The sequence below is a fragment of the Haliotis rubra genome, unplaced genomic scaffold (assembly GCF_003918875.1).
Source record: "Haliotis rubra isolate DU_JTF1 unplaced genomic scaffold, ASM391887v1 Scf378, whole genome shotgun sequence".
In the NCBI taxonomy this organism is placed as follows: Eukaryota; Metazoa; Mollusca; class Gastropoda; order Lepetellida; family Haliotidae; genus Haliotis; species Haliotis rubra.
Window position 1 is genome coordinate 452564 of NW_025767055.1, and position 15645 is coordinate 468208.

The following is a 15645-nucleotide window of genomic DNA, read 5'->3' on the forward strand; positions in this document are numbered from 1 at the left end:
CACCTCATGTGATAATAAAGGTGGAGCCCATCGTTGGGCTGATACGTGCATGGCATAGTAAGAAAGGCCCAAACTTGTTCCAGTCTTACACACGGCTCTTATAGTCTATTGACCTCAAGGCTTAAAAGTTAACATGTGATTAAGTATTATCTCAAACCGAAAAATATGATTTCTTTCCAAAGGTTTAAATATACTCATGCCAATAATGGTTGTCAGCCCCCCATTCACCTCACACCCCTCGCCAATTCAAAAAATTGAAGGGGTGACAACCATTATTGGCATGGGTATATTGTTACAAAGTATTTGTAATATTTATCAAATAATTTATCTTATTAAAACAGATTCCGGATGGGGCCTCAAGGCTCAAACCGAACAAAATGATTTCTTTCCAAAGGTTGTAATATTGTATTTGTAATATTTATCAAATAACTAACTTTAATAAAACAAATTCTGGAAGGGGACTTCATTTGGACCATGTTGTCGACTATATACAGATAACGGTAACATTGTATGTATGTGACTATATGAGATTAAACAACACAAACAGAAACATGATGATATGGGCAGATGCGATAACTCCTTCTCCGCCACTGGTGCACGGCTTCTTGTCCAGCGCTTTCAGAGCCCCAAGGTACTCTTGACCCAGCCACTGGGTGTAGTCTTGTTTGGCTTCCGGTACGGAAGACAGTTTCGAGGTTGCGTCATCAAAGATGGCGTCCTTTGCCTTCGTATGTCGCGAACATTTTAAACACGTCACTGTCCTTCCCAAACTTGAGCTGAGCCTTTCTTAAGATGGTGGTGTAGTGACGTCGTTCCGTCGTTGTCTTCTTGACGCTTGTGACGACGGTGTGGGAGGGGACTTTAGCCAGGTTGCACTCTCGCCATCTATCTACTGACTTCCGAGACCCGTCAGGGCAAAGCAGTTCAAAATCCGCGGAGTTCAGAGTTCGCGCCCAGTCCTCGTTCAGCTTCCCATCGGTGTAGCTTTGAACCGTGGAATGTTTAACAAAAGCAACGTCAGCGTTTTTCTCAACCAAGCATCGGAAGGCTCCCTTGTAGCTGTAATATTTGTTGGAACTGTCTCTCTGACAGAACTGTTTTCCCCCGCACAGTTCACAGAGACTACTGGGGTTCTTTCCGGATGGGTTGTACTTGGAATCCAAGGCACCGGGGACACAGCTCTTGGAGAAGAACGTCCCCACGGCGTTAATGATGCCACACTGTGTGGACGATGACGTTATTGACCCCTCCTCAATCAAGGTTCCAACTGGAATGTTCCAGCCTGAAGTCTTCATGATGCCAGTATGACAGGAGGTCTTCCCTGAAACACACACAACACATTATAGACAAACCCCGTTAATCTGGACAGTCGCTTCCAGTGAAATAGTATAGCTTTACATACTTGCGGATTAACGAATAGTGGGTATGCAGTATTTGTGGTAAATAACGGTAATGACCAGAAACATGGGGTTTTCGGAATCAAGGGGTTTTTATTATACGTGTTACAAATTAGATCAAATCCCTTTGTAACATCACAGATCAAGTCCTACATGGTTGTGTGACAAAACCTATTATAAGTATAAGTATAACCTTATATAAGTAACGTTGAACGGATTGGAAACAAATGTAGGTTTGTGACGTGTGTATATGTTGTTTATGTTCCGTGAGAACAGAGTGAGGGGTTTGTTCGACAAATGTATCGTCAGACTTAGTATGGAGACATAGAGTAGTATCATAAAACTAGTAACAAAAAGATTATGGCCAGAAAATGTACATTTAAATAAATCATGAATCAAACCAAATCAAAGAAAATTAAATTTGTAAAATTCCTTAATAGTTAACAGCAATGTGACGCTACGGACTGACATTCTGACCAGTACACGAGGAGAATGGTTCGAAATAAATCTGGGGCGGTGGGATAGCTTGAAGCGTTGGCTCGTCACGCCGAAGGCCAGGGTTCAATTCCCCACATGGGTGCAAGGTGTGAAGCCCATTTCTGGTGACTCTCAACGTCATATTGCTGGAATATTGTTAAAGGCGGCGTAAAACTAAACTCACTCACACACAACTGAAAGATAGTGACAGGATGAACGCTGTCCGATTGTGGGATTGAGAGCATCTTTGAAGCGCCGTACAATCCCATCCACGTGGCCCTGATCAAGGTGGTTAGGTTTATATGTTGTTTAACCCCGCACTCAGCAATATTCCAGGTATATGGCGGTCTATAAATTAATTGAGTCTGGACCAAAAACAGCATGATCTACGCAATTGGGATACGATGCCATGTGTCAACCAAGTCAGCGAGCCTGACCACCTGATCCCGTTAGTCGCCTCTTACGACAAGCATGGGTTGCTGAATAATAATTCTAACATGGATCTTCACGGATGATAGATACAAGTACCCAAGAAGATCTGAAGGTTACCTTTCAGGTTGGTGAAGCTGACGCCGGTGTTGGACTTCTTGGCGACAGCTACGGCCCAGTAGCTGGCGTCGCTGGTGTCAGGGAAGTTCTCCGCCATCACGGGAACAAGCTTGTGATACCTGAAACAATTGATTGACTGTTGTTTAACGCCGCACTCAGCAATATTCCAGCTATATGGAGGCGGTCATTAAATAATCGAGTCTGGACCAGATAATCCAATGATCAACAGCATGAGCATCAATGTACGCAATTGGGATACGATGACATGTGTCAACCAAGTCAGCGATTCTGACCACCCGATCCCGTTAGTCGCCTCTTACGACAAGCATGGGTTACTGAAGATCAATTCTAATCCGGATCTTCACGGGTCGCTATCTGAAACAAGGAGTGAGTGAGTGAATGTTTCTTACCGCCGCATCAGGGTGAGTGAGTTAATATTTAACGTCACATAATATTTCAGTCATATCGTGACGAGAGCAATCTATACATTAATCATAAATAAATCTAGATTATGAAAACCTGGAGTGGACAGTAAAACAACCAGAGTATCACAGTTAGAATTAACACATGTAACATTAAAACAGAAGTCTCGCAGCTGTTGGCTAAGTGAGTCAGTAAGGTTTTACACCTTTTACCAATATTCCAGGACTATCATAGGGAATGGCTTCACATCTTCTACCCATGTTGGGAATTGAACCCGGGTCTTGGGCGTGAACTCTTTAGCCAATAGTCTACCCCACCACCCCTTTATCTGCTGGAGTCGACTGCAATAAAGACAAGTGGGTGTCAGTGAGTGAGTGAGTGAGTGAGTGAGTGAGTGAGCCATTCACATAGATTTACGACTGTCGTAGCGCTAAGATAATCGTAGCTCGCATACTTTAACATAGACTTACGACAGTCGTAGCGCTAAGATGATCGTAGCTCGCATACTTTAACATAGATACGATCGCTTTGAGGAACGGGGCCCTGATCGCAAGAACGGATCTCAAGTCTGATAAACGTAACGACGTTATTAGCCTACATTAATTCGTCCCAGGTTTAACGGAAAGCATCCAATGAAAGCCTAAAGTCATTAAAAGGGGCCTTACTTGCCGGCAGTGTATACATCCCCTCCATCCAACGTGACCAGGTCCGCATGTCCGGCTTCTATCTTCTCCATACATTCTCTGTGTGACCCCGCACGTACACAGGTCAACTGGCTTGTGATCCGGCCAGCGGCGAACGCTGCACTCATTTGTAAACATTTGTGAGCTTCCGCGTCCGAGACCACGCACCACCTGTTTGTGTAGTCGCACTTTACGTAGTTCTCCAGCGTGTTCAGGTAGCCCTCACCTGGAAACACGTAACGTCGAGGCTGCATTTACTACCACAAGTAAAGCCATTTGGGTTATAGTGATGAACGACATGTAAAGTCATCTGGGTATTTGTGATGTTAAACAACAAGTAAATTAATCTATGTTATTATGGCGTTATACAACATGTAAAGCCAACTATGTTATTGTGATGTTAAACAACATGTAAAGTAATCTGGTAATTGTGATAATATAAAACGTAAAGTAATCTGGGTTGTTGTAATGTAAAGTCATCTATGTTATTATGATGCTATAAATATGTAAAGTCATCTGGGGTATTGTGATGTTATAAAACATGTAAAGTCATCTGGGGTATTGTAATGTCACACAACATGTAACGTCATCTGGGTTATTATGATGTTATAAACATGTAAAGTCACCTCCCTACTGTACTCCCTAACAACACAGTTTCACAAGTTACTGCGAAAGTACGTGTATGCAGGTGTGAGGCTTTGTCTCCATTTGCTACGTGTCACTTAAAGTGCCAAGATACGATGGTGTTAGCATCCAACAAATGATCTTTGAAGATCGTGAATGGATACTTCTTTCAGTGTCAGTGGCATCGCCTTTTCAGTTTGGATCCATTTACCGCTGTCAAGCGTAGGGTTCCATATTGACACAAAGATCTATAGGAGATTGACACATTTGTGTGTTTTTTGTTGTTGAATGTAGATAGACTCAGTCATGTTTGCTCACTTACCTAAATAACTTGTGTAGTTGGTTTCGCTGACTCAAGCAGCCGTTTTGTTCCGTCTGTAAACAACAAGTCAGTTCCTCCAGACGAACTAAACATGCTGAAGGTTCCAGATCCGTTAAACTGCCTGGCGCCATTTTCAAAGATATCACGCAGTTGGTCTATTGTTGCCTGGGGTAACGTTGGTGACGTCACAATGGCGTCAGTAGGTCTGGTTGCCCAGGAACAGGTGTCCCACTCGTCCACAAGTACTATTCGACCATCGGGACAAAGAAGTCGGAAGTCATCCTTACGGATGGCGGAGTTTCCGCGAGCAAGTTCGTCTATGGTGGAATGTTTGGCGAAAGCTACTTCACCTTTGTTCTCAAGGAGACACTGCACGGCTCCTCCGTAGCCACTGTAGGTGTCGTTAGACGGGCACTTAGGGTTGGCACATATAGCACACACTTTCTCTGGGTTGTCTCCTGTAGAGGTACCAGTACACCGTCAGTATTAGGGCTGGGATACGTAACCCGGATACCCGGGACGGGTGGGTAATGATTTGAACCCAGATACCTGTCTCATTACCCGGACCCGTTATGATCATGTGACTAATAGATTAAACAATGTAATATGTTATTCTTTCATGATTAAAAGGCTGTATTGTCTTTGAAGATTTAGACACAATTACAGTCACCTCTTTTGAAGATGGTTACGATATTGAAAAACTCCAAATTTAAGCTTCCGAGCTGAAGAATATATTGCAATTACTTACAAATTTGATGTCAGAAATTAACATAAGGGGTATCAGGGTAGGTTAGGGTAATAGGGGTGGGATACCCGGTTAGAAAAAATGTTGTAAGCCAATTCAGTAATATTCCGGCAAGATCTCGGCGCCAATGACGGCACACATCACAACCTAACCCAGGAGAGTAGCGAACGCATTAATCACTGGGCTAAGCAATAACATTAGCATCCACTAGCCTTGTGTAATGTAAGACAGGTATATTGTGGATGAACATTTGAAAAATCAAAGTTGTTTTTGTACAAACAGTACGTAAACAGAAATGTATACATACTGTTATCAACCACCCCTTGTAACAAGTATAATCAACATCCTACGTTTCATTCTTAAAGTGCTTTTAGATCCGTGAAGATCCGGGTTAGAATTGATCTTCAGCAACCCATGCTTGTCGTAAGAGGTGACTAACGGGATAGGGTGGTCAGGCTCGCTGACTTTGTTGGCACATGTCATCGTATTGATGTTCCTGCTGTTGATCACTGGATTGTCTGGTCCAGATTATTTACAGACCAAAGCCATATATCTGGAATATTGCTGAGTGCGGCGTAAACATAACTGCGTAGATCGATGCTCTTGATGTTAATCATTAGATTGTCTAGTCCAGACTCGATTATTTACAGACCGCCGACATATAGCTTGAATATTGCTGAGTGCGGCGTTAAACAACAAACCAACCTACCAAGCGCTTGAATAATTCATATATGCATAAAACTAAACTCACTCACTCACTCAAGTGCTTTTAAGAACTGCTATACAGTTCAACATTATTCTCACGATGTCACTTGTCTAATTCCAATCACTTCAGGTGTGAAATAGGCTTTGGGGCTGAAGTGTTCGCACAACCAAAAACTCGGGATTGATTACCATTTTGGTGCAGTGTGTGATTAGCACCATCGCCTCTTCCGACAAGGAAGCATTGGATTTATTAACATAAGTCTTTTTTTAAATGAAGTACGTGTTTCAGAAGGAGCAACATATAGTGGCATCTTGAAATATAGTTTTCGAGTTTGGTGCTTTTCCCATCAAGTGAGTGAGTGAAAATTGTTTTATTCCACGTTCAGAAATATTCCAGGAATGTCATGTTTGCCTGCATAACATAAAACTAAGACAAGGCAAACTAGGTCGAACAGTCGATGCACCCGGAGGGTGAACGATGACACACATTCAACCCACAAATAAATCGTAGCCACCCACTTCTCTAAATCGGGTCTAACGACAAGCATGGCACAACAGGACTTAATCCTCCTTAACACAAACATCGTCGCCATTCAGTTCTCTAAATCGGTTCAAACGACAAGCGGTGCCACAAAGAACTTGGTCCTTTCCAGATTCACCAAGATGTACAGTACCTACCCTCAAGATTATTTTTCTCTTCAAACGCGCCAGGGGCGCAGCTTTGGCTGAAGAAGTTGGCCACATTGTCCACGGTGTTGTCGCAATTGCTGATTGAAATGATCCCCTTTGCCTGCATGTTGGATACCGGCACCGTCCACCCCACCGTCCGCCCCACCCCAGTGTGACACGACTTCTTCTGTCGAAGCGCCTCCAGTGATGTGATACTGCTGTCCTTCCTGATGACGATGACAGCCTTGTACAGAAACAGGCCGTCATTTGCATCTGAAACGACACCGACGTAACGTCACTTCTAACAAAAACAAAGTGAGGTTAGACCACAAATGTTTAGCTCATCGAAATCGTAAAAGTCTATTTTACGAGGTTGGGCCGAAACGTAGTCGGCCTCACCTATAAAATTATATAAATGCAGCAGGTTTTATGTTTTATTTTTCGACATGTTATCTGTCAACCTCAAGCAAATTGCTTTTGCCATGTTCCAGCCTCACGATCCCCATTTTGTTTGACTCTTTATCTTGGTACCCCCTAAAACTCAAAATCTGCAATAAATGCATAACAAACTTCAGGAAACAAAATATGCAAGAAACATTTTGTGTGTTTGAGATAGGCAGAAGTCCTCTAGAATCGAACGTAGAGATTAAAGTGTATAAAAATGCAATTTGAAACAACAACGGTTTGTTAAAGTGACTCCCCCATGATGTTTACTGAAAGAGCTTGTTTTAGAAACTAAAACCCCCTTTCAGATGACGTAATCATAAGGACATAACTTATTCTAATGTTTTCAATTATTCATACATGATGCCAGGGGTTCAAACTAATTACTGAATGGTCACACAAATGTCAGCTTTCAAAATATTGTAAACAGTTCCAGCTTGAATATCTGGATACAATGTTTTGGAAAGATGAAAATGGGGGTGTCTTTTAAAAACAGCCCCGTTTAAATATACATCAAGCAATCCAAATCTTTGAATGTTGATTATGAAGGGAAGTCATCCAATACTATAGTAACATATTTTATATGATATTATCTGAAGGCATACCATTTTCCAAGAGGTACAAAATGACAGATCGTTTTTCACTTTCTGCAATTTTTAAAGGAACATTATACATCAATGTCTTGTGATGACTAATATCTCGTTAACCACATTATCCACATATGTAAAATTTTGGATATGGGTTTGCTAATGATTCCTGCAAGATAACATGGAAGCTTTTTTAACATTGGACTTCGAGAATATAGTTAGGCTGACTACTTTCGGAACGCCCCTCAGTTTGCAGTTGTTTAAAATCTTCAGTGAAACTATGTTCAGCAAATATACCAAGTGTGTGAACGAGAATGATCTTGATGCCACTCTCAGCAATAAATATCGAATCTTGGCCTATAAAACCAGTGGTTAACAGTATGAACAGCTATCAGACTTACTCAAACTGCTGGATTCCTTGAGGATTGGGACCAGACCAAAATATTTCCCTGCTGCGTATATGTCTGTGTCGTCGACCCGCATGACCTCCGCCTCCTCGGCCTTGACCTTCTTCATACACTGGTACCGGTCTTCTGCCTGTGAAGGTCAGATAACTTCCGGTCAGTCTGGGGCAAGTTATCTTCAAATGCTTGATTCAATGTTAAGTTAAATATCTACTCAAAAACATGAAAATATAAAAAAACGACGTCCCCATGTGTTATGGCCTGTGTTATGGATTGTGCTATGACCTGTGTTATGGCCTCTGTTATGGCCTGTGTTACGACCTGTGTTATGGCCTGTGTTATAGCCTCTGTTATGACCTGTGTTACGACCTGTGTTATGGCCTGTATTGTTACAACATATATTATGGCCTGTGTTATGGCCTGTGTTATGACTTATGTTCAGACCTGTGTTATGATGTGTTATGACCTGTGTTACGTCCCGTGTTACGGGCCGTGTTATATATTTTGTTACGACCTGTGTTATTGCCTTTGTTATGGTTTGTGTAACAACCTGTGCTATGGACTGTGTTATGGATTGGGTCACGACCTGTGTTATGGACTGTGTTATGGATTGGGTCACGACCTGTGTTACGACCTATGCTATGAGCAGTGTTATGGCCTGTGTTATAGATTGTGTTACGACGTGTGTTACGACTGGTGTAAAGGCCTGTGTTATACTACTTGTATTATGACCTGTGTTATGGACTGTGTTACGACCTGTGTTAGGACTGTGTTACGACCTGTGTTAGGACCTGTCTTATGGATTCTGTTACCACCTGTGTTGTGACCTGTGTTATTGATTGTGTTATGACCTGTGTTATGGCCTTTGTTACGACCTGTGTTACAACTGGTGTAATGGCCTGTGTTACAACCTGTAACCTTTGTTACAACCTGTTTTATGCACTGTGTTAAAACCTGTGTTATGGACTGTGTTACGACCTGTTTTATGGACTGTGATACTACCGTTATGGACTGTGTTACGACCTGTGTAATGTACTGTGTTAGGACGTGTGTTGTGGGATTGTGTTACGACCTGTGTTACGACCTATGTTATGAGCTGTGTTATGGCCTGTGTTATAGATTGTGTTACGACCCGACTGGTGTAAAGGCCTGTGTTACAACCTGTGTTAAAGCCTCTGTTATGACCTGTGTTATAGATTTTGTTACTACCTCTGTTACCACTGTGTAATGGTTTGTGTTATGACCTGTGTTACGACCTATGTTATGGACTGTGTTGTGATACGACCTGTGTTATGGCCTGTGTTAAGGCCTTTGTTATGGCCTGTGTTATGGACTGTGTCACGACCTGTGTTACGACCTATGTTATGAGCTGTATTGTGGCTTTGTGTTATAGATTGTGTTACGACCTGTGTTACGACTTGTGTAACGGCCTTTGTTATAACCTGTCTTATGCACTGTGTTAAAACCTGTGCTATGGACTGTGTTACGACTTGTGTTATGGACTGTGTTACGACCTGTTATGGACTGTAGTACGACCTGTGTTATGGACTGTGTTACTAACTGTTATGGACTGTGTTACGACCTGTGTTATGGACTGTGTTAGAACGCGTGTTGTAGATTGTGTTACCACCTGTGTTATGGCCTACGTTATGACCTGCGGTTATGGACTGTGTTACGACTTGTGTTATGGACTGTTAGGACGTGTGTTGTAGATTGTGTTACGACCTGTGTTATGGCCTGTGTTATGACCTGTGTTATGGACTGTGTTAAGACTTGTGTTAGCGGACTGAATTACGACCTGTGTTATGGACTGTATTACGACCTGTGTCATGGACTGTGTTATGACCTGTGTCATGGACTGTATTACGACCTGTGTCATGGACTGTGTTATGACCTGTGTCATGGACTGTGTTATGACCTGTGTTATTGACAATGTATTACGACCTCTGTTAGGACATGTGTTACGACCTGTGTCATGGAATGTTATGACCTGTGTTATGGATGTGATACGACCTGTGTCATGGACTGTGTTACGACCTGTGTCATGGACTGTATTACGACCTGTGTTATGGCCTGTGTTATGACCTGTGTCATGGACTGTGTTATGACCTGTGTCATGGACTGTATTACGACCTGTGTTATGACCTGTGTTATGACCTGTGTCATGGACTGTGTTATGACCTGTGTCATGGACTGTGTTATGGCCTGTGTTATGACCTGTGTTATGGACTGTATTACGATCTGTGTCATGGACTGTGTCATGGACTGTGTTATGACCTGTTTCATGGACTGTATTACGACCTGTGTCATGGACTGTGTTATGACCTGTGTCATGGACTGTGTTATGACTTTGTTATGGACTGTGTTATGACCTGTGTTATGGACTGTATTACGACCTGTGTCAGGGATTGTATTACGACCTGTGTCATGGACTGTATTACGATCTGTGTTATGGACTGTGTTATGACTTGTGTTATGGACTGTGTTACGACCTGTGTCATGGACTGTGTTATGACCTGTGTTATGGACTGTATTACGACCTGTGTCATGGCCTGTGTCATGGACTGTGTTACGACCTGTGTTATGGACCTGTGTTATGACCTGTGTTTATAGACTGTATTACGACCTGTGTTATGGACTGTGTTATGACTTGTGTCATGGACTGTGTTATGACCTGTGTTATGGACTGTATTATGACCTGTGTCATGGACTGTATTATGACCTGTGTCATGGCCTGTGTTATGACCTGTGTCATGGACTGTGTTATGACCTGTGTCATGGACTTCGTTATGACCTGTGTCATGGACTGTGTTAAAACTTGTGTTATGGACTGTATCACGACCTGTGTTACGACCTGTGTTATGACCTGTGTCATGGACTGTATTACGACCTGTGTCATGGACTGTGTTATGACCTGTGTCATTGACTGTGTTACGACCTGTGTTATGGACTGTGTTATGACCTGTGTCATGGACTGTATTACGACCTGTGTCATGGACTGTGTTATGATTTGTGTTATGGACTGTATTACGACCCGTGTCATGGACTGTATTACGACCCGTGTCATGGACTGTGTTATGATTTGTGTTATGGAGTGTATTACGACCCGTGTCATGGACTGTATTACGACCTGTGTCATGGACTGTGTTATGACCTGTGTTATGGACTGTATTACGACCTGTGTCATGGTCTGTGTTATGACTTGTGTTATGGACTGTATTAGGACCTGTGTCATGGACTGTGTTATGACCTGTGTTATGGACTGTATTACGACCTGTGTTATGGACTGTGTTATGACCTTTGTCATGGACTGTGTTATGACCTCTGTTATGGACTGTGTTATGACCTGTGTCATGGACTGTGATACGACCTGTGTCATGGACTGTGTGAAGACCTGTGTCATGGACTGTGTTACGACCTGTGTCATGGACTGTGTTATGACCTGTGTTATGGACATGTATTACGACCTGTGTTATGCCCTGTGTTATGACCTGTGTCATGGACTGTGTTATGTCCTGTGTCATGGACTGTATTACGACCTGTGTTATGACCTGTGTCATGGACTGTGTTACGACATGTGTTATGACCTGTTTCATGGACTGTGTTATGACCTGTGTCATGGACTGTATTACGACCTGTGTTAGCGACCTGTTTCATGGACTGTGTTATGACCTGTGTCATGGACTGTATCATGACTTGTGTCATGGACTGTGTTATGACACCTGTGTCAGGGGACTGTGTTGAAACTTGTGTCATGGACTATATTACGACCTGTGTTACTACCTGTGTTATGACCTGTGTCATGGACTGTATTACGACCTGTGTCATGGACTGTGTTATGACCTGTGTCATGGACTGTGTTATGACCTGTGCCATGGACTGTATTACGAACTGTGCTATTGACTGTATTACGACTTGTGTTATGGCCTGTGTTATGACCCTGTGTCATGGAATGTGTTATGACCTGTGTCATGGACTTCGTTATGACCCGTGTCATGGACTGTGTTAAAACTTGTGTTATGGACTGTATTACGACCTGTGTTACGACCTGTGTTATGACCTGTGTCATGGACTGTATTACGACCTGTGTCATGGACTGTTATGACCTGTGTCATTGACTGTGTTACGACCTGTGTTATGACTGTGTCATGGACTGTATTACGACCTGTGTCATGGACTGTGTTATGATTTGTGGTTATGGACTGTATTACGACCCGATGTCATGGACTGTGTTATGACTTGTGTTATGGACTGTGTTATGACCTGTGTTATGGACTGTATTACGACCTGTGTCATGGTCTGTGTTATGACTTGTGTTATGGACTGCATTAGGAACTGTGTCATGGACTGTGTTATGACCTGTGTTATGGACTGTATTACGACCTGTGTTATGGACTGTGATTTATGACCCTTTGTCATGGACTGTGTTATGACCTCTGTTATGGACTGTGTTATGACCTGTGTCATGGACTGTGTTACGACCTGTGTCATGGACTGTGTTATAACCTGTGTTATGGACTGTATTACGTCCTGTGTTATGCCCCTGTGTTATGACCTGTGTCATGGACTGTGTTATGACCTGTGTCATGGACTGTATTACGACCTGTGTTATGACCTGTGTCATGGACTGTGTTATGACCTGTGTTATGACCTGTTTCATGGACTGTGTTATGACCTGTGTCATGGACTGTAATGTTACGACCTGTGTTATGACCCGTGTCATGGACTGTGTTATGACCTGTGTCATAGACTGTATTACGACCTGTGTTATGACCTGTTTCATGGACTGTGTTATGACCTGTGTCATGGACTGTGTTATGACTTGTGTCATGGACTGTGTTAAAACTTGTGTTATGGACTGTATTACGACCTGTGTTACGACCTGTGTTATGACCTGTGTCATGAACTGTTTTACGACCTGTGTCATGGACTGTGTTATGACCTGTGTCATGGACTGTGTTACGACCCGTGTTATGGCCTGTGTTATGACCTGTGTCATGGACTGTATTACGACCTGTATCATGGACTGTGTTACGACCTGTGTCATTTTACTGTGTGTTACGACCTGTGTTATGGACTATGTTATGGCCTGTGTCATGGACTGTGTTATGGCCTGTGTTATGACCTGTGTCATGGACTGTGTTATGACCTGTGTTATGGCCTGTGTTATGACCTGTGTCATGGACTGTGTTATGACCTGTGTCATGGACTGTATTATGACCTGTGTTATGACTTGTGTTATGGCCTGTGTTATGACCTGTGTCATGGACTGTGTTATAGATGTGTTACAACCCATGTTATGGCCTGTGTTATAGATTGTGTTACGACCTGTGTGTTATGGCCTGTGTTATAGATGTGTTACGACCTGTGTTATGGCCTGTGTTATAGATGTGTTGCAACCCGTGTTATGGCCTGTGTTATGGATTGTGTTACGACCTGTGTTATGGCCTGTGTTATAGATGTGTTACAACCCGTGTTATGGCCTGTGTTATAGATGTGTTACAACCCGTGTTATGGCCTGTGTTATAGATTGTGTTACGACCTGTGTTATGGCCTGTGTTATAGATGTGTTACAACCCGTGTTGTGGGCCTGTGTTATAGATGTGTTACAACCCGTGTTATGACCTGTGTTATAGATTGTGTTACGACCCGTGTTATGGCCTGTGTTATAGATGTGTGTTACAACCCGTGTTAATGGCCTGTGTTATAAATTGTGTTACGACCTGTGTTATGGCCTGTGTTATAGATTGTGTTACAACCCGTGTTATGGCCTGTGTTATAGATTGTGTTACGACCTGTGTTATGGCCTGTGTTATAGATTGTGTTACGACCCGTGTTATGGCCTGTGTTATAGATTGTGTTACGACCCGTGTTATGGCCTGTGTTATAGATTGTGTTACAACCCGTGTTATGGCCTGTGTTATAGACCTGTGTTACGTCTGTGTTATGCCTGTGTTATGACCTGTGTTATGGATTGTGTTACGACCTGTGTTATGGCCTGTGTTATGGATGTGTTACAACCCGTGTTATGGCCTGTGTTATGGATTGTGTTACGACCTGTGTTATGGCCTGTGTTGCAAACCTGTGTTATGGCCTGTGTTATAGATTGTGTTACGACCTGTGTTACGACCTGTGTTATGGCCTGTGTTACGACCCTGTGTTATGGCCTGTGTTATAGACCTGTGTTACAACCCATGTGTTATGGCCTGTATTATGATTGTGTTACGACCTGTGTTGTGCGATTGTGTTACAACCTGTGTTAGGCTTCTGTGTTATGATCTGTGTTCCGACCTGTGTTACGGCCTGTGTTAGGAGCCTTTGTTATGACCTGTGTTATGACCTTTGTTATGGATTCTGTTACATGTGTTTACGGTATTGTGTTATAACCTGTGTTATGGACTGTGTTACGACCTGTGTTATGGCCTTTGTTATAGTCTGTGTTATAACACTGTGTTAAAACCTATGGCGTGTGTTACGACCTGTGTTATGGCCTGTGTTATAGACCTGTGTTACAACCTGTGTTATAGCCTGTGTTATAGATGTGTTACAACCCGTGTTATGGCCTGTGTTATAGATTGTGTTACGACCTGTGTTATGGCCTGTGTTATAGATTGTGTTACGACCTGTGTTATGGCCTGTGTTATGGACTGTGTTACGACCTGTGTTATGGCCTGTGTTATGACCTGTGTTATGACCTGTGTTATGGCCTGTGTTACAACCTGTGTTATGGCCTGTGTTATGGACTGTGTAACGACATGTGTTATGGAATGTGTTACGACCTGTGTTATGGCCTGTGTTGGACCATGTCTATGGGTTCTGTTACGACCTGTGTTACGACCTGTGTTATGGCCAGTGTTATGACCTGTGTTATAGATTGTGTTACGACCCGTGTTAAGGTCTGTGTTATGACCTGTCTTATGGCTTGTGTTACGACCCGTGTTACGGTCTGTGTTATGACCTGTGTTACGATATGTTATGGACTGTGATACGACCTGTGTTATGGTCTGTGTTAAGGCCTTTGTTATGGCCTGTGTTATGGACTGTGTCACGACCTGTGTTACGACCTGTGTTATAAGCTGTATTGTGGCTTGTGTTATACATTGTGTTACGACCTGTGTTACGACTTGTGTAATGGCCTTTGTTATAGTCTGTGTTATGCACTGTGTTAAAACCTGTGCTTTGGACTGTGTTACGACCTGTGTTATGACCTGTGTTACGACCTGTGTTATAGTCTGTGTAATGGACTGTGTTACTACCTGTTATGGACTGTGTTACGACCTGTGTTATGGCCTGTGTTAGGACGTGTGTTGTAGATTGTGTTACGACCTGTGTTATGGCCTGTGTTATGGACTGTGTTACGACCTGTGTTATGGCCTGTGTTACGACCTGTGTTATGGCCTGTGTTACAACCTGTGTTATGGCCTGTGTTATGGACTGTGTAACGACATGTGTTATGGAATGTGTTACGACCTGTGTTATGGCTTGTGTTAGGACATGTCTTGTGGGTTCTGTTACGACCTGTGTTGTGACCTGTGTTATTGATTGTGTTACTACCTGTGTTATGGCCTGTGTTATGACCTGTGTTATAGCCTGTGTTATGACCTGTGTTATGGCCT

General features: G+C 42.9%; 1 protein-coding gene across 1 annotated transcript in view; it reads right to left on the reverse strand.

Annotated features, from left to right (window-relative positions):
• Nucleotides 1-388: 388 nt before the first annotated feature.
• Nucleotides 389-15645, reverse strand: part of LOC124286186 (melanotransferrin-like) — a 44318-nt gene continuing 29061 nt past the window's right edge. Inside the window, 8 exon segments of the mRNA XM_046722531.1 lie at nt 389-721; nt 723-1321; nt 2424-2542; nt 3512-3755; nt 4476-4508; nt 4511-4933; nt 6604-6867; nt 8027-8162. Of these exon segments, the coding sequence (XP_046578487.1) occupies nt 521-721; nt 723-1321; nt 2424-2542; nt 3512-3755; nt 4476-4508; nt 4511-4933; nt 6604-6867; nt 8027-8162 (2019 nt within the window). The 3' untranslated portion in view covers nt 389-520.